Here is a 22,212-nt window from a genome sequence, read left to right as displayed (position 1 = left end):
TTTCAAGCCTGAGAGTTCTCAAATGGCGGGAAATGCTGATTCTCTGCATTGCCTTTGCATCAGAGATGATCCCAACAGTCTTGTTGCCCCACGCGCAGTTTAGAATCAGCAGCCACACACTCTTGGGTAGAACTAAATTTGTCCATCTGCCAGCTGTTAAATGTTTGAAAGTCAGAGGAATCCTCAAAAAGTTGCCTTCTCCCAACAGTTGATGCTGGGGTGTTGGTGGTGTTCAGTCTGGGGTTGGAAATATGATCTCTCCCCCATCCTCCCCCTCAAGACCCTTAGGACCAGGGAGTAAAGTCTGAGGCAGACTAGCTCCGCCACTTGTCTGCTCTGTGACTTCGGGCAAGTCCCTTCACTTCTCTGGGCCTCAGTTACCTCATCTGTAAAATGGGGATTGAAACTGTGAGCCTCACGTGAGACAGGGACTGTGTCCAACCTGATAAACTTGTATCTACCCCTGTGCTTAGTACAGGGCCTGGCACGTAGTAAGCACTTAACAAATACCACAATTACTATTATTATAAGCACAGACATAAACATTGCCGTTGCTGGGTTGGAACAGCGGTCCCACCAGCCTGGTATTCTCTCTCCAACATCGGCAACAGAAAGAATCACGTGCTGGTCGCCCTCCTTGGCTTCCATCTTCATCGATGTGAATGTGGACTAAGAGTTTTCTAGTCCAAACTTGGAAGTCTTGGCATTTAAATTAAACAAGGCTAGCTCAGTGGGTTGGGAGGGGTGGGGTCTGAGGTCAGGTGACCAGTTATCTAGGACTACCCCAGTATTTCTGTGTTTTCTAAAATTGGTTGGGACAGCCTACAAAACTCTGGATGGTCCATCTGTACCAGAACACAGTCAACCTGTTCAATAATAATAATAATAATGGTGGTATTTGTTAAGCGCTTACTATGTGCTGGGGGGATATAGGGTGATCAGATTGTCCCACGTGGGCTCACAGTTTTAATCCCCATTTTACAGATGAGGTAACGGAGGCACAGAGAAGTGAAGTGACTTGCCCGGAGTCACACAGCTGGCAAGCGGCATAGCCGGGATTAGAACCCCATGACCTCTGACTCCCAAGCCCAGGCTCTTTCCACTGAGCCAAGCTGCTTCTCCAAATAATTTTTTTCAAGTGAGGAGCAGTGTGGCCTAGTGAAAAGAGCATCAGCTTGGGGGTCAGAGGACCTGGGTTCTAATCCCGGCTCTGCCACTTGTCTGCTCTTTGACCTTGGGCAAGTCACTTCACTTCTCTGGCCCTCAATTATGTCATCTGTAAAATGGGGATTAAGACTGTGAGCCCCACGTGGGACATCCTGATTACCTTGTGTCTACGCCAGCCCTTAGAACAATGCTTGGCACATAGTAAGCGCTTAAATACCATAATAACTACCTTTCTCACCACCAGCCCCTTGCCCAGGTCCTCCCTCTGACTTGGAACTCCCTCCCGCTGCATATATGGCAGACCACTACTCTCCCTTCAAAAAGCACATCTCGCCCAAAAGGCCTTCCCTGAGTAAGCCATTATTTCCCCTACCTGCTCTCCACTCTGTGTTGACTTTGCACTTGGCTCTGTGTACATTAAGCACTTCGATACTCACCCCAGCCCCACAGCACTTAGGTACATCTCCTTCGGCTCCATTTCCCCTATCTGTAACATCATAAACCTCCCCCTGTAGACTTGAAGCTCCCTGTGGGCAGGGATCAAGTCTACCAACTCTATTGTGATGTACTTTCCCAGGCGCTTAGTACTGCACATAGTAAATGTGCACTCAGTAAATACCATTGATTAAATATCAGTTGTGAAGATATGCGTAGAACCTCTCCAACTAAGTTCTCAGAATCTGCCAGGGTGAAATTACCTGCAGGATACTCTGGTAGCGTGAGGTCCCTGAGCTGTGATGTTGAAGTCCTTTAACTTCCTTTATAGTAGAAAAGTCCCAGCTCTGACACTCACTGGCTTTGGGTGATTGACTTCATTTCTTTGGGCTTGGTTTCTTCACTTGTTAAATAGGAATAGCACCCCCTTCTTTAAAAGAATGAATGAATAATGCATTAACCAAGTGTCTGGCTTTTTTGAAGTCTTTGACACATCACTGATCACCCAACGTCTTTTGTGCTACTTTGTGTATCATTAGATACCAGTTTGCAATTTCACCTTTCTCCTCCTCCTTCCCCACCCCACCATGTCAATTTCTCCTTTGGAAAAACTCTACACCTCCACTTCAGTTATTGGCCGAGAAAGAGATCCGATTAACTCTGGCCGTTCTTTCTTTTCCTCCCATTTCTGTTTGAACACGCTCTACTTTTAACAGCTTGTGAATCTGCTCTGAAATTCATCTGTGCCTGAAGACCTACATTCCGAAAAAGATGACGCTGTATCCACATGTCATCTGGTACAGATTTAAGGATGCTTTTGAAAGAAAGCTATTTCTGCTTTTATATGGATGTCTTTTGTGCTATAAGAAGACCCCACTGATGGTGAAGTTTATCTATGGATGTTTATGACTGGAAAGATCACTGTGGGCCCCAAAGGACCCATAAGGAACATCCTTTGTTATGCTGTTCTGTTTTTTCGTTGGCAGTGTCTCATGCTAATTTTATTTTTATAGTAGTATTTGTATTTATGGAGTCCCCACTTCAGTCGATCAATCAGCTTTATTGAGCACTGTACTAAGCTCTTGGAAGAGTACAGTATAACAATGTAAGGGACACATTCCGTGCCAAAAGTGAGCTTACAGTCTAGAGGGGAAGATGGGCATTAATTATGGATATGTTCCTAAGTGCTGTGGGGCTGGGAGGGGGAATGAATGAAGGGACCAAGTCAAGGTGACGCAGAAGGGATTGGGGAGAAAAAAGGGAACGAACTTAATCAGGGAAGGGCTCTTGGAGGAAATGTTCATTCACTAAGGTTTTGAAGGTAGGGAGAATAATTGTGTGTTGGATATGAAGAGGGAGGGCATTTCAGGCCACAGACAGGACGTGGGCAAGAGGTCGGCAGCGAGATAGGCGAGATCGAGGTACAGTGAGTAGGTTGGCGTTAGAGGAGTGAGGTGTGCCGCCTGGGTTGTAGTAGGAGAGCAGTGAGGTGAGCTAGGGGCATTAAAGTTTTAAAGCTGCTGGTGAAGACTTTCTGTTTGTTGCAGAGGTGGATGGGCAACCACTGGAGGTTCTTGAGTGGGAAAACGTGGCCTGAGTGTTTTTGTAGAAAAATGATCCAGGCAGCGGTGCGAATGACAAAATGTAAGGATATGTACATAAGTACTGTGGGGATGGTGGTGAATATCAGAGAGTTAGGAGGAGACTCAATGGATAGCTGAAAGATTTGACTGGAAATAAACTACAGTTGTGAAAATCATTTTATCAGCAAACCGAATGGTATATAAGTTGCCGTACATTAATTTTGTATGGTCGTTTATTCAGCAATTTCATTATGACAATGTATACTATTTCTTGCTATATTTTTGTTCTCTTTCAACCCCTTCCCTCCCCTCCAATATCCCACTGTCTCAATTTGTAAATGATTTTTGTCTGTCTACCCCACTGGATTGTAAGATCCCTGAAGTTGCAAAGTGTGTGTGTCTTGTTGCACTCTTCCAAGGCTTAGTACTGTGCTTTGCACTCAATGAATAACTTTGATTGATTGTTGTACATGGTAGTGAAGGATTTTCGGTGTGTTTATGTCTAGTTTTTCTCAGAACATTTGAGTATGGAATTTGACCACATTAAATAGATCCAGTCTTTGAAATGGATAGCAATTGAGGTCAGAGTATTCACTATGCATTTCAGTCGAGCACTTCAAGCTGTATAATTCATTTTTGCTTTCCTTTTTCCAGGGTGCCGGTTTCAGGAAAAGTTTAGATTCAATTTCAGCAAGCAAAGGCAGACTCCATATTGGCCTGCAGATGTGTTTTTGAGGGTTATTGGGGTTGCGTTCTTGCTGCTTGTTTTGTGTCCAGAACGTTTTTGCCTCCAAGCAGAGAAGAGTTTCAATTGCCTAAGAATGTCCTGAGTTGGAAAGATATTTTTTTTTCCTGAAAAGATGGTCCCCAATGCTTCCTCACATGGGATAATTGGTGAGGAGGCGGGAGGGAAGGGAGTATCCCCCAACTTTGAGATGAGAGAGGTGATGATCAGTAGTCAGGGCTGTTGGATATGTTCCACTGGACCCAGCTCTCAACAAGTATAATTGGGCAGAGCTTCTGATTTTGCTCCAGGTCTCCCGTTGGCATCAGTCCCTTCCTTCCCGCTTTAGGTCTCACCCTGCAACTGAGTCTTTACTTGTGTGTGGCTTGGCTGGCAGGGCAGGCGAAGAAAACTGAACGTTTTGCCTGGCTCTGAAGAAGGAACATAAGGAGAGGGGAGAGGATGGGACTGCAAAAGCTAGGGGGACATTAAAAGAGCCCTGATAATCCCTGACTGCAGTGATCCAAATGAGAAAGGCAAAGTAGAGACAGACGTGGAAGCATGGATGGCAGAGTAGCCTGTGAACAGAGCCCAAGGCTGGGAATCAGGGGACCCGAGTTCTAGTCCCGGCGCCTTTACTTGCCTGCTATGTGACCTTTTCTGTGCCTCATTTTTCTCATCTGCAAGATGGGGGTAAACTAACCTCTTCTCCCTCCTCCTTACACTGTAAGTCCCAAGTGGGATGGGGACTGTGTCCAATCAGATTTTTTGTATCTATCCCAGTGCTTAGCGCAGTTCTTGGCACATAGTAAGCGCTTAGGAAACACTATCGTCATAATTATTAGTATTATTGCATGACAGGCATCAGGGTAAATCCAGGAAGCATTGCGTATCTGGTTCCATGTTCTGGGAAGGGTCTTAATTAATATTGCAAGCACCATTAACATAACCTGACATTTTTCTAAGCAGTTCTATTTCTTGTTGCATTGGGAATCCATTGAATTTCTAATGTTTTTCTTCTTTTCCTTTTCTTCTCCCCAGTAAAGCGCTTCAGAGAACCAAAGCATGAAAGACGACCGTGGAGGATATGGTGAGTTTAAGTACTATTCATTTCTAGGGGGTTTTTGTTGTTGTTGAGCAGTTTTTTTGTATAAAGACATGATCATCTACATTTAATGTAAAATACCTGAAGTAAGGAATAGAATAAGACATTTGGGAATACTTTCAAGATGTGAGGCTCTTTGTCTTGTTCTGTTTTTCATTCCCATTCTTATTCTACTCATCTCCCCACAAACCAATTTTTGGAAAAAGAAGCTAATTCAAATGCTGTGATCTCTCCTGTGAGGACCAGAGATTTTGCTTTAAGGGCAGCGGCTGCTTTCCGTTGCTGGTTTTATGAAAATCTGTTTGAGGGCAGTAGAGCAGAAAATTCAAAATCCATGAACATTTGGCAGTCGGTCTGTTACATCCATTCATGTAAACACCACCTCACCCTAGGCCCTTCCTCCAAATTCTCTATAATCCTCCCTCCCCCCGCTTTTAAATTTTGGACCAGTCAACTCTGTGACAACGTTTTCCATTTATAAAAGAGGGTTTACCAAACTTCAGAAACAACCGGCTCTTGAAACCGCAAATAGCCACTTCAAGGAATAGTGCAAATTCTCCAGAGCTGTATAAGGTGGCCATAGAAACAGTCTCTTCAAGGTTCTACCTGGCACCTGCAGCAACAAAATGGTCTTTCTCTGCTTGCATCAAGCATCCAATTGAGTAGCTGTGACAGGGATCTCTTTATGAAGTCTTCAAGAGAGCAAGCCATGCTTGTTCCTCAGTCTGCTGCTCCTGGCACTCAGTATGGTTTTCCTTTTATTTTTTTTTCCCTTGGCCACATTGGCCGCTGGAAACTTTTATCTATAAAACCGGATGACTTTGCTTCCGAATGTTGGGTAAACCTCACAGAGCCATGGAAAGGGCCTGGGACGGAGTTGGACTTCTTGGGGTAAAAGCTCTGCATTCACTTTTCAGCTCTTGGGCAAGCTGAATTGGTTCCTGACCAAGCTGCTAGTGTTTTCCCCGGGCTCCTAAAGTAGCCCCAATTTGAGGCCGTGAACTTCGGCTTGCCCGTGCCCTTCAACATGGGAGAGAGCTAGGCCTGTAGTTTCTCAATCAGTGGTATTTATTGAGTGCTTACTCTGTCCAGAGCACTGTACTAAGCGACTGGGAGAGTACAGTACAACAGAGTTGGCAGAGACATTCTCTGCCTACAACGAGCTTACAGTCCAGTGTTGTTAAAGGACCCTTTGCTTCCCTCATCCCTCTTCCCTCAGCCCTATAGGAAGGGTATGATTAATCTGTGCCTGCATTTTTGTTTTTTTAAATCCCGTATGCACAAACCAAAAAAGTATTTAAAATTTTTTATACTTGATATTTTTTTTCTACCAAAGGAGAGTAAAAATCGTGTCAATACGCTAAATTCAAGTGGGTCACCTAATACCATTAGCACTTTAGAACATTTCCCTCAGTTTACATCCTTCTAAGTCCCTACTGCCGTCGTTCCCTCCCCCCCTCCCCCAGCCCAAGTGACTACTGAGAACAAGACCAATCAATCAGTGGTATTTATTGAGTGCTTACTGTGTGTAGAGCCCTGTACTAAGCGCTTGAGAGAATACAATAAAACAGAGTCGATAGACACGTTCCCTGTCCACAACAAGTTTACAGTCTAGAGACCAGGAGACTTAAACTTCCCCAAGGGGCCTCTTCATCTGTCCAACTGTTTCCTGTTCCCATTCCACAGTCTCCTCCTTCCCAGCTGTCTCTCAAGAGGAGGGCTCCCACATATTCTTAAAAATCTAACCCTTCTTCCTGTGCCACAGTCCCCATCCCCTCTCACGACCCTTGTGCACACTCTTCTCCCTTCCCTTACTCTTATCTTCAATCTCTGTCGCCTCCTCCTGTGCCTTCAAGCAAGTCCAAATCTCTTCTGGACTGGAAAAAAACCTCGTAATGCCACCCGCGTTGCCTGTGCTCCCATTCTTGCCCAAATTCTTTGGCTGGGCTGTGAACACCTGCCACCTTCACTTCCTTTCCACCACCTCTCTTTTTGACGCCTGCCTTCACCGATATCTGGTTCTCACCACCCCCCTCCAACTGAGACTGTGCCCACGGGTGTTTCCAATGATCTCCTCTTCTTCCTTAACTGTCTCACTGTCACCATTAACTTCTTACAAACCCTCTGGCCTTGGTTTCAGTGACATAATATGGGTTTTCTTCCTACCTCTCTGAACGTTCTTTGTCAGTCTCCTTTGTTGCCTCTTCCTCCTCCTTTTACCTGTGGGTGTCCCACAGGCCGTATTCTGGTTCCTCTTCTCATTCTGTGCTCATTCTCTTGGGAGCTCATCTGCTCACCCGGTTTCAGCTAACGTTTTTACGCGGATGATTCCCAAATCTCCTTCGCCTGCTTTATAATCTCACGTTTTGTCCTGCCTCCAGGATCTCTTTGCGGATGACCACCAGCCCTTTAATCTCACTAAGGCGAAAGCTAAACAACTTCTCTTCCCTCCTAAGCCTACTCCCCCAACTCGAAACTTAGCCATCACGGAGGCAGCAACACAACTCAGCCCCCAAGGGCTCCTCTACCTGAGAGACACTCCCTTCCCCCCCACCCCCGGGTCCAAGAAGAGGCAATGACATCGAGGGGGGTCGAGCCCTGTCTTGCTGAAGCGGGAAGGGCAGAAGGCAAAGCAGCAGCCACATGGTCCCAGCAACGACGACGACTTCGCCTAAACCCCGGGATCTTCAAGAGAAAATGCCACCAAGGAGATTGAGCCCAAGAATAGATTGTACAGAAGGTGTAGCAATTGTTTGAACTTTGGGAAGCTTGTGTTTGCTGGTTTAGGGATGGCTCTGCCAGAGCTCTGAAAAACCCAGAAACTTCCTTTAACTGTAAAATACCATAGCTCTTAAGGTGGTGGTGTCTTGTTAATTTATTGTTTTCACTGCATTTGGCCTTTTGTTTCCTTCCTTGTATGTCTGTTGCCAGTTCCATACCCCTTCACTCCTTTTACCTTTTTCGTTGGGCTAGGAACCATGTCTGAATTATTGTTGGCTTTGTGTTTCTCCCCAGTGCTTAGTACGGTGCTTTACATAAAGTAGGCACTCAATAAATGCAATAACACTACCAAATCTCCGTGTTCCAGAAGCTTTCAAACTTGGTGTTGTCTTTTACTCCTGTCTCTTACCTCCCATACTCAGTCTGTCTCTAAATCCTGCACATTCTACATGATTTCCTGGATCCACCCCCTTTGTCTCCAATCTTATGGCTGTCAACCTAGTTCAAGCGCTTCTCACCTCCCGACAACCGCGCTGACCTCTTTTCTGGTCTCCCTGTCTCCAGCGTCTTCCCTCGTCCAGCTCTGCTACCCAGATCATCTACTGAAAACACTGATCAGAATGCTTCATTCCCCCTCCTCAAAAACCTCTAGTGGCTCTCCATTTCTCTCTACCTCAAACAGAAATGCCAGACCATTGGGCTTAAGAGTCTTCACCAGCTGTTTCCTCCTTACCTTACCTCCTTTTCCTTCACCTGCTAAAGCTTTGCTCTCAATCTCTTCACTCCTCTCCCAAGTTCATGTCCCAGTTGTACCTAAGTATCGACTCACCTATGTCTCTGATTTATTGTGCATGCCCTTCCTCCTGCTTGGAACTCCCTCCCCTCTAATAATGTTGGTATTTGTTAAGCGCTTACTATGTGCCGAGCACTGTTCTAAGCGCTGGGGTAGACACAGGGGAATCAGGTTGTCCCACGTGGGGCTCACAGTCTTAATCCCCATTTTACAGATGAGGTAACTGAGGCACCGAGAAGTTAAGTGACTTGCCCAAAGTCACACAGCTGACAAGTGGTAGAGCCGGGGTTCGAACCCATGACCTCTGACTCCAAAGCCCGTGCTCTTTCCAGTGAGCCACGCCCTCTCAATTCCACCAAACCATGCCAACTCCCCCCATGCCCCTCCCATCCTCTTTTTTATGGCATTTAAGTGCTTACTATGTGCCAGACACTACTAAAGCTCTGGGATAGATATTAGATAATCAGGTTGGACACAGTCCCTGTTCCACATGGGGCTCTCGGTCTTAATCCCCATTTTACAGATGAGATAACTGAGGCAACGAGAACTAAAGTGCCTTGCCCAAGGTCACATATTCATTCATTCAGTCGTATTTATTGAGCGCTTATTGTGTGTAGAACACTGTACTGAGCATTTGGGAGAGTACAGTACAGCAGTAAACAGACACATTCCCTGCCCACAACAAGCTTACATTCTAGAGCTGGGGAAGACAGATACTGTTTAGAGCATTTATTCTTCTGCAGAGAATTCAGAACTACTTGGTATAAGCAAAAGCATCCTCTAAAGCATTCGTTTAGACCAAGGTTCTACTGGAACAACCCAGGTTCTAAAGCAGCACAAATAGACACAGTATGTCCCTTCATATCTGATAACAATGATGTCGAAGATAATACAGTGAGACCTAAGAGAAATTTATAAAATTCTTTGAGTTCCTCAGATTAGGTTTTACATGACCTCAAGTTTTATTATTACTACCAGCCCTCTCTTTCGCACCTTAAAAAGGGAAGTTTTCCAGAGGAGAAGCAAACTAGATCTAGAAACGGTTGTTTCACCGGGCCTGTAAACTTTAGTTCTATTTTAAGAGATCATATTCATTTGTTTATGTATTTTAAATCTCTGTCTCAGAAATTGTTTCCCCATCTAGTCTGTAAGCTCACTGTGGGCAGGAAACTGTCTACCAACTCATAGCAGACAGCAGCCAAGTGGCCGAGCAGGGTTTAGAGCCCAGGTCCTTCTGACTCCCGGGCCCATGCTCTATCCACTAGGCCACACTGCTTCTCCCCTTTAAAGCCATCATAAAAAGTCACCTCCAGCAAGCAATCATCATCATCACTACCAGTATTTATTCAATGTCTACCATTTGAAGGGGTCTATACTATGTCCTGTGGAACATACAAGAAAAATAAGAGATGATTCAATCATATTTTTCGCTTACTGTGTGCAAAGTGCTGTACTAAGCGCTTAAGATGGTCCCTGTCCTTGGGGAGTTTATAATTTTATCTTCCATTCCCCAATTAATCCTCACCTCTCTGGGCATGACATCTCATCAGATACCCATAGCACTCCTGTGTATTTCTTTCTCATTGCGTACTCCATTTCTTTTTATCAGTTGTATGTGCGTTTAACTCTTGTTCTTATTGAGCGTTTATTATTTGTGCCTGCATGGGTCTTCTATTAGGTTGTAAATTCCTTGGAGGCAGTGATAGTGTTGTCTATTCTATTGTATGTTCACAAACATCTAGGACAGTGTTCTGCATCCACCCTGATGGGGCCAGGAGGGAGGGTGGGGATGAGTCAGGCCCACGCTATTCCTGCAGTTGCCTGTTTATGCTTTAGGAGTATGGGCAGATTGCTTTATACTGCTATCAAGTACAGCATGTGAGGGATGATTTGCAGCAGCAGGAGTTCAGGTTAAATCCTGGAAAGAAGTTCAGAAAAGTTAGTGTAAACCTCACCTACTAGTGTACAAATGATCCCAGGCATTGCAGAGTTAGATTGGTAATATGTCAGAAGACAGGGGCTTCTAAAGAGGAGCGGAACCCAGAATAAACTAGCCTCTCAGATTTAATCTTACTTGCCTGTAGGCTGACTTCTCTTGGCCACCCCCTTCCCCCCATTTTTAATTGACATTTGTTAAGCGCTTACTATGTACCAGGCACTGTACTAAGTGCCGGGATAGATAAAAGCTAATCAGGTTGGACACAGTCGAATGAGCTCACAATCTTAATCCCCATTTTACAGATGAGGTAACTGAGGCACAGAGAAGTTAAGTGACTTGCCTATGGTCACACAGCCAACAACCGGTGGAACTGGGTTTAAAACTCAGGTCCTTCTGACTCCCAGGCCCATGCTTCATCCATAAGGCCAAGCTGCTTCTTGTTTGCCATTACAAACTGAAGGAATCTAGGACTGCTAGCTCATGCTTATTTGCGTAATAATAAGAGTAATTGTGGTATTTGGGAACTCTGGCCAAGTGGTGAATTAAGCGCTGGGGTAGATACAATATAAACAGGTTGGACACAGTCTCTGTTCCACATGGTACCCACAGTCTAAGTAAGAGGGAGAACGGGAATCGAATCCCCATTTTATAGATGAGAAAACTGAGGCCCAGAGAAGTAAAGTGACATGCCTAAGGTCACCCAGCAGGCAAGTGGTGGATTCAGGATTCAAACCCAGTTCCCCTGACTCCCAGGCCCGGGCACTTTCCGCTAGGCCATGCTACTTCTATGGCAAAATGTTAAGACAGCAGAAAAAGATCTGGATCATACTCAGCGAAGGCTGCAGATGAGTCCATACAGTACCGTTATCCTTGTTTTCTCGTAGGGGTGGCAAAATAATACTTGGTTGTATTAGCAGAGTAACAGATAAGACTTTGAAAGTAATCCTGCTGTACTCTGCACTGGGCAGGCCCTTATTGTCTAGTTTTGATCACTGCACTTTAAAAAGCATATGGAAATCCTGGAGAAAGTTCAACAAACCTGACAAGTATCCATTTGGTGGAAAGGTTAAAGGAGATGGGGTTGTTTGACCTGGAGAAGAGGAGACTGGGGTGATTTTAATAACTGGTATCTTCAGGTATGCAATGGGTTTTCTAGGAACCACTGAGAAGGTGATAAAATATAGCGGGGATGCCTGTCAAAGGTGATGGGGGAGTTTCCACACCTGGAGATAATTAAGGAAAGAAGACACCCATCTGTAAAATGAGTCACCCACCAAATGACTCCAAAAGTTCCTTCCAATTCTGTGATTCTCTGATTTAATAACCATACTGCTAGCTAATTCAACTTTACAAATAGACATTCCCTGTTTGCTCGAGGCAAGAAACAATTTATGCCAGGTGAGTTGCAGAGGGTGCCGATTTTTGGTTCTTTTGATCCGGAAGTACCTTATTCCTCTGAACCGTAGAATGAGGGCAGTGATCATTATCTCCCCCGACCCCCAGTTCACCGGGATGAATTTCCACGATCCCTTTGGCATATCTTCAGATGGTTCCCTGCCTGTCCACTTCAGAGTATCCAGGTCAAGCTGCTGGTTCTGAGCTTCAGTCTCTGCAGTATTCTTTCACCCGGGGATGACGACATCTCCATCATTTGGCCCCTTCTGACTCCCTTCTCTTCTGTGTACTCTGATTCATTCCCCCAAACGTTCCTTATTGAGCTGCAGGATCAGGTGACCTCAGAGGACATTGTGGCATTTTCCTGGTGACCTGGTAAGTCATCACATTTTGGCCCTTTTGGGGGGCGGTTGAGGGGGGAGCTACAGGGAGCAATAGCACTTCTGACCTACCCATAGCGTGCACCCCGTCCCCCGTGATGTCATACAGGGCACTTCCCCTTCCCCAGAAGCCACATGTCTGGGATGCCCACTGGGTGGCTCTGCAGGCCGGGGAATTGGCCGGGGCCGCTGGATAAATCCAACTCTGTGGCTCGTCTTCTTTTCTCTGTGACTTTAACGCCAGCCCAGGCTCCTACAACGTCTCACAGTTACCCACCTCTCTTTTTCCAATGCTCCCTGAAAATGCTTCTCGTCAACAAATTATCCCTCTTCTACCCCATCACCAGAGAAAGGTTCAAGAACCGCAAAAGTGCACGAGGAACTCTTGAGGATCTGGGCTTTAATACCCTTCTGATTTGATACGTTGTCTGCGTTCGTCTAGTTTGGATGATAAACTGTTGAGAGTTGCCTGTTCAAGGCAAATAAACTGCTGGCACTCACACATAATAGTAATTCACGAGCAGTTAAAACTGGAGCCTGTCTGTAAAGCTGAAGCAGACTTGGGAGAAGTGAGCCAGTGAAATTTTTTCCAGATAATGATTCATCTTAAATGCTGCCTTTGAAATTTCCATTTAATGTCGCGGAATCAGCCATCTGAGAAACAGGAGCATTTTCAGTGGCAAGCTGTACGCATTTGACACACATCTTTACCACTCCGGAGAATGAGTGAATGAGCCGACGTGGAATAGCTCTGTTTTTGTTGCTTTACAGAATTCTTTCCAAACTTCTTTTCAGTTGCACTAAAAATCCCTTTAAGTACCTCTTTCATATACCCGAGACCCTCCTCTCTTTATTCCTTAGTTGGCATTTCAGTGGTCATCTTGACCTCTAAATCTGTCTCCCCCTCCCCAACCCCACTTGAAAAAAGGTTGCTACAGTGTAGCAGTGTAATAGGTCTTCTGTGTGATCCACTACCGTTTTACAGCCGAAAGTGGTCTAGTTTTCCTGTCCGACTGGGGCATCGAGACGACTTCCCTTATCTCAACTATATATTGCCCCCAAATTCTGCATCCTTTATCTAGGAATTGGCCTATTTTCTGAGTTGACCCATCAGTGCCCGGCTGACCCAGGATGGGTGTTGGGAGAAATAGGAAACTTTTGCAGTTTCTCTGGATCCGGAGCCTCTTCCTTCCTTACCCACCTCTGCACCCCTCCAATCCTCTTTCACTTTCCATTCTGATGTCTTCGATATCAAGCAGTGTGGCACTGCTGGACAAATAAGTGGCAGACGATATGGTGACGTGGAGCATTCCCAGGGCGGGGGCCAAAGGGATGGCAGATAGGTGAAGGACCTAGAGGCGCGAATGATAACTGCAGCAAGCCAGAGGGCAGCTTCTACCCGTACACCGTGTCGGAGGAACCGCTGATCACACCCGAGCGTCTTCAAGCTCACATTACACACCCGTGGCGAGCAGGACCATCGAAGATGGCGTCTTCAAGCAAGAAGGGCAACACTAAATCCCATTCTTCTCACACCTGGCAACTTTTGTCCTTTCTTGAAACCGAGCTTTTTCTCCGTCGTTTAAACAGAGGCGTGGAAGCTGGTGTCCCATTTTGAGTCTTGAAGCGTGCCCCTATAGATTTAGGGGCAAGGGCAGGGAGGTGTCTATTGCAAACTGCAAATCTCGTGTCCGGTTTTCCCCTTGCAGACTTGTCTTAAATGGGACCTCTCTTCAGTGGGGCACCTTGGACTTGGAGCAAGATAACTTCTTTTTTTCAGCGGCGGGCAAATCAGCAAAAGGCCCCCAAATGCATTTTCAAAGCTACTGACTGCCGTATTAGCCTGGTTAGTACCTGATGGGTAATCTCGCCCAGGCGGAAAGATTAACGTTGCCATTTCATTCAGTACCCCAAAGGAAGGTGTCCGGTTACTGGAGGGTTGAGTTACTATCCTTCTGATTGACCTCTTTTTGTTTTACACAGGTTTTTAGACACTTCCAAACAAGCCATAGGAATGTTGTTCATCCATTTTGCAAATGTCTATTTATCAGACCTTGCTGAAGAGGACCCTTGTTCACTGTAAGTGCTATTTATCATTCAAGGTAGCCTTGCACAAACCCTGTTGGTCCACCAGAACATCCACCCACCGGGCATGGCAGTCCAGCCTCGCTCCGGAGCCTCCCTGGCCGTGGTGGGAAGCCCACGCACATTGGCAGTCGTGCCGACCCCCGCTTCCTTAAATTTGGGAGCTTTTCACACTCTGCTCCCCCAGCTCTCTCTCTCTGTCCTGATGTCTAGAGCCCCAGGCATCCGGGCTGCTGGATTGACCAAAGGGAGTCGGGTGGGGTTTCTGCTTCGTTTTGTGAAGGAGTACCGTGGGGATGGACTCCTCACGGTGCCCAGCACATGCCCAGTAAAATCTCTCCCTCCCCTTCCCTGTGCAACTCCACTGCCCACACCAGAACCTGCCAGGTGTCCTGTGAATTCCAAGGTGGAGTGATTCATTCTTGGAGCCTCTTGATAGCATGAGGAACGAATTCATAGGCTCCAGTTTTCCGGGAAGCTATCTCATTTCCCAGTTGTCGCATAGAGACGTGCGAATGCCAGCACCGGTTCATTTTTCACCCGGGAAGCTGTTTGGAGCTCCAGTTGGGTCGGTATAGGTTTCTGTTCGGATTTTGCAGTCCAGCCTAAATGAATTGAGCCGCAGAGCCAGGGACACCTTTGAAGGGCCGAACCACTCAACCTATGGATATTTTTACTCCTTTCCTGTCCGATTGGTCTTTAGACCTGAAGTGAGGCGGCTTAATTATTCGATCTGGTCATTACCTTTAGGTAGGAGGTGTTTTAGAGCCATGGGATGCAAAAGTAAACACAGCTCGGATCCCGATGAGTGTGCGGCTAATTAAGCCCTCCCTGAAGGGATGATTCTGCGTCGAGAGTCGGTTCTTCAGTGCAGAAGCTCCTCACCAAAGTATAGAAGGTCTTCCTCTTTGTTCCAGATGAGAGACTTGCTTTCATAAACAACTAAAAGGACAAAGTACCAAAAACTGTTTTACAGCATGAAATGGGGCATGTGACTGTGGGGACCACGAGTTCGAGCCTTGACGTGAGAGTCGGTCTAGATCCAATTCCACCGTTGACCTACTGTGATCACGGCCAAATGACGTGCTGGGCCCCAGTTTTTCCAGCTACAAAAAGAGATAATAAATACATGTCCCGTCAGTACCTCACAGTGATCTTGTGAGGATGAGTGAAAGAACAGCTTGGAGCCTTTTTGATAAAAGGCACTACTGTCTATGTCCAAAAGGAATTATTCTATTTTCAGATTTAGGAGAGAGCAGTTTACCGATTTTCTTATGTGGGGAGTTGATTGGTCTGGGTAGCACTGTAGAAGAGAGAGACACACACACACACACACACACACACACACACACTTCTATCAGAGTCTCAACACAGGCATCAAGAATGATCTGGGACAGGAAAGATAAAACTCTCCTTCCTCCTGATCCCTCTCTGCTTCCCAGAGCTCAGCCTACCCCTCAATCTAATGAGATGGGCTCAACGGAGCCCAACATCAGAGCAAGCATCGGGGCTCTGACCAGCCCGGCTTGGGTCAGGAGTGGAATCAAAGATCCTGAGTGCCCCCCTCCCACTGCAGTTTGGCTGGAGCCGGAGGATCAGATGTGGAGAGGGTGAGAGCAGAATACTGGCGATTGGCGGGGAAATGAATCCCATCCCAAAGGACCGACTCCAGAGAGTCGGTACTGCCAGAATGAGTTGCTGTCCTGCATCCGTGAGCAGTCCCATCTTTCTTGATGGTATTTTGGAAATTTGGGAAAGTGTCCTGGGGAATAAGGGAAGAGGGTGTCAGATGTTGCTACAGCCAGCTGTTCAAGTGTATTAAAGGTATAAAAAGGGGGACACCCCTTAAGCTAGGAACTGGTCCTCCTTGCCACATCTTTTGCTGAACTTTCCTCTGCCCCTCCATTATGGGTAATGCAGAATTCCCTATAGATAATGCTGCTCATAGTCAAGTCTATTGCTCTCTGGGTAGTAAATGTAGTAAAGTAAACCACCTGCTTAAATATGCTTGCTCTGTCTGCCAGGAAGAACAGGTGAGGAACCAATCTAGCCCAGCTCTATTAAGTCAATAGTTCAGGGAATGAAAATGATCAGAGCTAGGTATTGTATGCTCTGACTAATACAGGCTTTGAGGGAGTGATGGATGAGGCTGGTTGTCCAACCTGATAACCTCGTATCTACCCCAGTACTTAGAACAGTGCTTGGGACATGGTAAGCACTTAACTGACACCATTAAAAAAAAATGTGGGCTGAGACTCTGCAGTCTTAAGGCAAGTCACTTAGCCACGCTGAAGCTTGTTTCCCTATTTGGAGATTGAGACTAATAGTAGTGTTTACCTGTCTCTTCCCTTCAACTTCACAAAACAAGTGAAAACTCATGAAGAAGTACTTTGGGGGAAAAAGAAAAGCACTCTAGATTTAAGATGATATCATTTTTAGGTATTAGAAGCTCAAGGGTGGAGGTACAACATGATTTTCCAGCATTTTAGTTCAATGTCTTTGAGCACTTAATAGGATGAGGATAGGCATCAAGGAAATTCATAGAAATTAAGGAGTCCCTAACTCTAGGAGAGGCAGTGGAATGTTTTTTCCCATTCGGGAATTGGGTACAAGCCCTAAGTAAATTCATAGTATTTACTGACCATCTGTTGTGTTCAGGGAACTGTACTGAGCACTTGGGGAGAGTACAATAGAGTCGGAATTGATCCCTGCCCTCAAGGAGTTGACAATCTAGCGGGGAGGCAGACAGTAAAATAGCTTACAGATGGGAGGAAGAAGTGGGTATGTAGGGTATGCAAGAGGTGGACCAAGTGATCTCGATGCTTCCGAATACACAAATGAGTAAGTGCAAAGAAGCAGCGTGGCCTAGTGGAAAGAGCCCGGGCCTGAGAGTCAGAGGACCTGGGTTCTAATCCCAGCCCCGCCTCTTACCTGCTGTGTTCTTTCACTTCTCTGTGCCTCAGTTACCTTACCTGTAAAATCCGGAATAAGGCTGTGAGCCCCATGTGGGACAGGGACTGAGTCCAACCTGATTATCTTGTATCTACCCCAGTGCTTAATACAGTGCCTTGTACATAGTAAGCACTTAACATACATTTTTAAAAAGTGGCAGTTGAGGGTGCTGTGATCTGGGGAGATTGGAGATTAATCAGGGAAGGCTTCCTGGGGGAGATGTGATTTCCAGCAGACTTGGAGGAAAGGGAAAGCCATGGTGTGTTGCTTATGAAGTAGGAGGGAGTTCCAGGAAGAGGGAAAGGCGTGAGCAAGAGGTTGGCATCAGACAAGGTCAGAACAAGACACCGCGAGTAGGTTTCTTTGAGAAGAATGCAGATTGTAAACTGGAGTGGGAGAAAAGAATGGATAAGTAAGAGGGAATGATCTGACAGAGTGCCTTAAAGTCAGCGGTCAGGAGTGTCTGCTTTATGTGGAGAAGAATAGGCAACCATTGGAGGTTCTTGAAGAATGGGAGACATGTGCAGGCTGGTGTTTTAGAAAAATGACCTGAGCAGCAGAGAGAAGGAAGAGGCTGGAGGGAGGGAGAACAGCAAGGAGTCTTTTGCAGTAGTCAAGTCAGGTTACGTCTAATGCCTGAACCAGTGTTTGAATAAAGCAGATTGTGGAATTGTGTTGCAGGAAAAGTTGATGGGATTTACAGACTGAATATGGGAGTTGAAAATGAGGGAGGAGTCAAGGATATTGTCAAGGTTGTGGGGAGGATGGTGGCAGGGTCAATTGTGATGGGAAAGATAGGTGGAAGAGAGAATTTAGGAGGGAAAATGAGTTTGGACAGAAATGGGAGGAAGGCAATGAGGTGATAGCTGTAAGATGTTAAAGGTTCTGGCGATGGTGTTTTTTGTTTGTGTTCTTTTGAGAGATGTGAGCGTGTTTGAAGGCAGAAGGACAGGAGCCATCAAGTGAATTGTTGAAGATGGCTATCAGAGGGGGAGGAAGATTAGATGCAAGTATTTGTAGGTGAGAAGGGTTGGGGTCAAAGGCCTGGTAGAGGGAGTAGATTTTTGAAAGCATGTGGGAGATCTCTTCCTTAGAAATGGCTGAAAAGGATGATACAGTGAATGTAGGATGGGGGTGTAGGTGATGGATATTTTGAGGACAGGGGAGGGGGGAGTGTGACCTCACATCTGATTGAATTTTGTCAAAGTTGTTGGCAAGGTGATAAGGGTCAAGAGAGGGGTCAATAGGCACGGGAATTGATTCAGGGGGAGAAATAATTTTGCTGAGCCGAAGAGAGGACAGAGTTATAACAAGGATGAATTTGATGTGGTCACAGATGGCCTGGATTTTGGCCAATCGCACTCTGCAGTACAAGCGCAAGAGTAGAGGGGTGTACTGCAGAAGTGATCGGGGCTGGCGGCTGATGGGGCCAGCTGGATGGCGGGACACGGGTTTGAGGGGGAGTTGAGGGACCTAGGATCGGTGGTGAGGTGGGGTCGAAGGCATGGGTTTATGCAGCAAGAGAAGGGGACGTTGGATTAAACTAATAATAATTATTATTATGGTATCTGTTAAGCGCTTACTATGTGCCAAGCAATGTACTAAGCACTGGGGTGGATAGAAGCAATTTGGTTTGGACACAGTCCTTGTCCCATGCGAGGCTCACATTCTCAATCCACATTTTACAGATGAGGTAACAGGCACAGAGAAGTGAAATGACTTGCCCAAAGTCACATAGTAGACACATGGCAGAGTGGATAAGTGACGAGAATCTAGAGATCAGAGTTCTCTGTGGGGGCAGAAGGCAGTTTTGTGGGGAAGGGGGTATGTGGATGAGAAGAGAGGTTAGGAAGTTTGTCTCTCCCCCTTGGGTTGGAAGTTGGCCAGGCTTCATAGCATTGTACCTTAAACTGGGTGGTCAGCTGACTCTTACCTGATGATAAACTCTGACACTTTATTGGTCTTGCTGGGTAAGGTTCAAAGGGGTGGTGCCGACTGACCCCTCCCGTAGGTCCTCTGCATCTATGTTTGTTATTTCCATGACTTTTCTATGGTCAACACTCATATCTCAGATCAATGCTCAACAAACAGTAAGTGCTCAATAAATACCATTGATTGACTGACTGATCATACCTGGGGACTTGGAAAGCTAAGGAGCATCTGAAACAAACGAGCAGTTCACCTCTTTTCTACTCCAAGGTCTCAAAAAATAAAATAAAGAGCGTACTAGGTCTGAAGCCCAAAACAGATGTTTAGAGCTGTTGTAAACACCAAGGACGAGGTTGTAGGGGTGAAGGAAACACCCCTTCAGTACTTGTTGGCATCTACTTCCATCTATGGTATTGTAATGGTCCCTTGTGGACTTTCAGAAAAAAAGCGGGCCCTTGTATTTAATTTTTTTTTTAATAGCCTTGTTGGTAGAACCTGTTTTAGGACGTGCTTTATTAAAAGCAAAACCTGGAGTCATGTTTTGCCCAGTGGGACAACCATACCCACCTTGGGTCAGACTGCTTGTTGAGGCGGGGCCCGAGGGCTGCACAATTGCCTCTACCCCCGAACCCCATTGTTGCCGACGTCTCGTTCACAGCCTCCCTCCTGCCTGAAATTTGCTCCCCCTTGACTTCTGGAAGACCAGTGCTCTCTATCTTTAAAGCCCTATTAAAATCACATCTCTTCCAGGAAGCCTTCCCTGGTCATTATTCATCTCCCCATCCTATTCCCCTCCCAATTGCATCACCCATGCACTAGAGTCCTTTCCTCCTAAGCACTTAGGTACTCACCCCATCCCCTCTCCCCAGTGCACTTATGAACATTATCTTGGTTTTTTTCCTTACCTGTATTTATTATTTTAGTGTCAAAGTCCCCTGCTAGACTGTAAGCTCCTTGAGGGCAGAGGTCATGTCTACTAACTCTGTTGTAGAAGCCCAAGTGCTTAGTACAGTTCTCTGCACCGAATAAGTGCTCAACTGATGACAACACTGTCAAAATAAATAGTTCTTAAGAGGGCGCTAGAAATATGTTGGGTTTTGCCTTCCGCACTACTGTTGCTAACAAAATCAATCATAGTGTTTATTAGGTGTGTGTGATGGGCAAAAAAACCCCCAAAACTGAGCTAAGCTCTCACAAGAAAACATGGTTATTCATTTAAGGCTTGGTTTGGTCCGCAAGGGTGTTATAGTCACTCAAGTTAGCCCCACTGAGAGGAAGTGGGGAGGAGAGACTTTAGAAGTTGCTAAGAGAGGAGGAAACTCACTCTTGGCACCCCCTCCTTGAGGGAAGCCTAGTTGGGTTAAATAGCAGGGACTCATAAAGTGTCTTGCTGTGGATCACCACTTATCACGAGGGAGGGTGGGGAAAGGAGGAGGGGGTGAGTGAACTTGGGGGGAGAAACAACTTGGCCATTTTGGGTCAGAGAGATTTGGGAAGCCATTTTGGAGGGAGAAGATGCAGAAGAAGGGTTCCTGACATTGAGGTCAGGGGTTAAACTCCCAGAGGAGCAAGGCTCCCACTCCGGGGCTTGGGGGGATGAAGGGGGAAGCTAATATGAATCTCTAGGGAGGAGGGGAATAGACAAAAAGAACATATGCACCAGGACACGTACAGGCAAGCAGAAGGGGCCTGGGAAAAGTGGGAAGAAATAGAGGTATGGGAAAGGTGTTCTGGAACAGAATTCTATTTGTTACCGAATTAACTCGTAAATAATACTTTTAATTCATCTATTTAAAAACCTGTTGAGTGTTCTAATCTTAGTAGCTGCCTCTGGTATGGGCATGGGTGGTTCTGGTATGTCGGAGATACTTTTCTCTGGGAATCAATCAATCGATGCTACTTATTAGTATGGTATTTGTTGAGCACTTAGTATGTGCCAACCACTATTCTAAGTGCTGGGGTAGATACAAGGCAATCAGGTTGCACCCAGTCCCTGTCCCTATCCCACATGGGGCTCACAGTCTTAACTTCTCTGTGCCTCAGTTACCTCATCTGAAAAATGGGGATTTAAGTGAGTTGCCTGGGGTCACACGGTAGACAAATGGCAGAGCCGGGATTAATACCCACGTCCTCTGACTCCCAAACCCCTGCTCTTGCCACTAGGCTTTGCTCAGTAAGTAAGTATTTAGGTGAGTGCTCACCTTGTGCAGAGCACTGTATTAAGCACTTGGAAGAGTACAGTATGAAAGAGGAGGTATGGAATAGGGAAGGTGAGGGAGAAAGGTCTCCCCCAAGCGTCTTGCTGCCAAACTCAGGAGGGAGTTGAGTCTGGGAGACCCCAAATGATCGCCCTCACTGTGGGATCACTTGAGACGTGATAGCAGTCATACGGGTGCAGGAATGGGATTACCTTGACAGGAAGCTCCAATTTTGCTTGTCCTAAGGAGGGAAGAAACCAGAGAGCCTCAAGAGCCAGCAGACGTTATTGGGGGGAAGGAATGGGGTCTCCTAAGTATCACTGAGGGCTGTTTCAGGCAGGAGCTGGAGATGAGGAGTCCCCAGCACATCACAGAGGGGAAAATGTGGGAGAATGGGCTCAGAGAAAAGTGATACCAAGAAGTACAAGGTAATGGGCTGAATGTAACAATTCAAGAGAAGAGGAAAATATAAGCATTCATTCCTCCTTGGTCCTTTGATTCCTCACCATTCTGGGCTCTTAATTGGAAGTTAAGGAATTGCTGACCCTCCTTGTGTTTCTTTGTGCTCCTTCTCCCTCAGATACCTTATCAACTTCCTCCTGGATGCCACCCTAGGGATGCTACTCATATACGCCGGCGTGCGGGCAGTCAGCAGCGTGGTGGAATGGCAACAGTGGGAGTCCCTCCGCTTCGGCGAATACGGTAAAGACTGAACTTGGGTCTGGCGGGCACAGGGCAGGGTGCTGATTTGCTTCTACTAGTTAGTAAAAGCTCCAGGACCTGCAGGGTAAATGCCATTTCCAAGA

The 22,212-nt window shown here is 46.2% G+C and overlaps 1 protein-coding gene across 2 annotated transcripts in view; it reads left to right on the top strand.

The window, feature by feature from the left end:
- The window catches only part of LOC100073971 (store-operated calcium entry regulator STIMATE), a 99,438-nt gene that overhangs the window by 51,664 nt on the left and 25,562 nt on the right, over positions 1 to 22,212 (top strand). For both annotated transcript variants that reach the window (XM_029051318.2, XM_029051316.2), the window contains exons 2-4: positions 4,951 to 4,999; positions 14,226 to 14,321; positions 21,987 to 22,108. In XM_029051318.2, the coding sequence (XP_028907151.1) occupies positions 4,951 to 4,999; positions 14,226 to 14,321; positions 21,987 to 22,108 (267 nt within the window). The remainder of the gene's footprint in view (positions 1 to 4,950; positions 5,000 to 14,225; positions 14,322 to 21,986; positions 22,109 to 22,212) is intronic.

This window comes from Ornithorhynchus anatinus, chromosome X1 (genome assembly GCF_004115215.2).
Source record: "Ornithorhynchus anatinus isolate Pmale09 chromosome X1, mOrnAna1.pri.v4, whole genome shotgun sequence".
Classification (NCBI taxonomy): domain Eukaryota; kingdom Metazoa; phylum Chordata; class Mammalia; order Monotremata; family Ornithorhynchidae; genus Ornithorhynchus; species Ornithorhynchus anatinus.
Note: the sequence above shows the minus strand (reverse complement) of the source record. Positions and strands in the feature narration are given on the sequence as shown.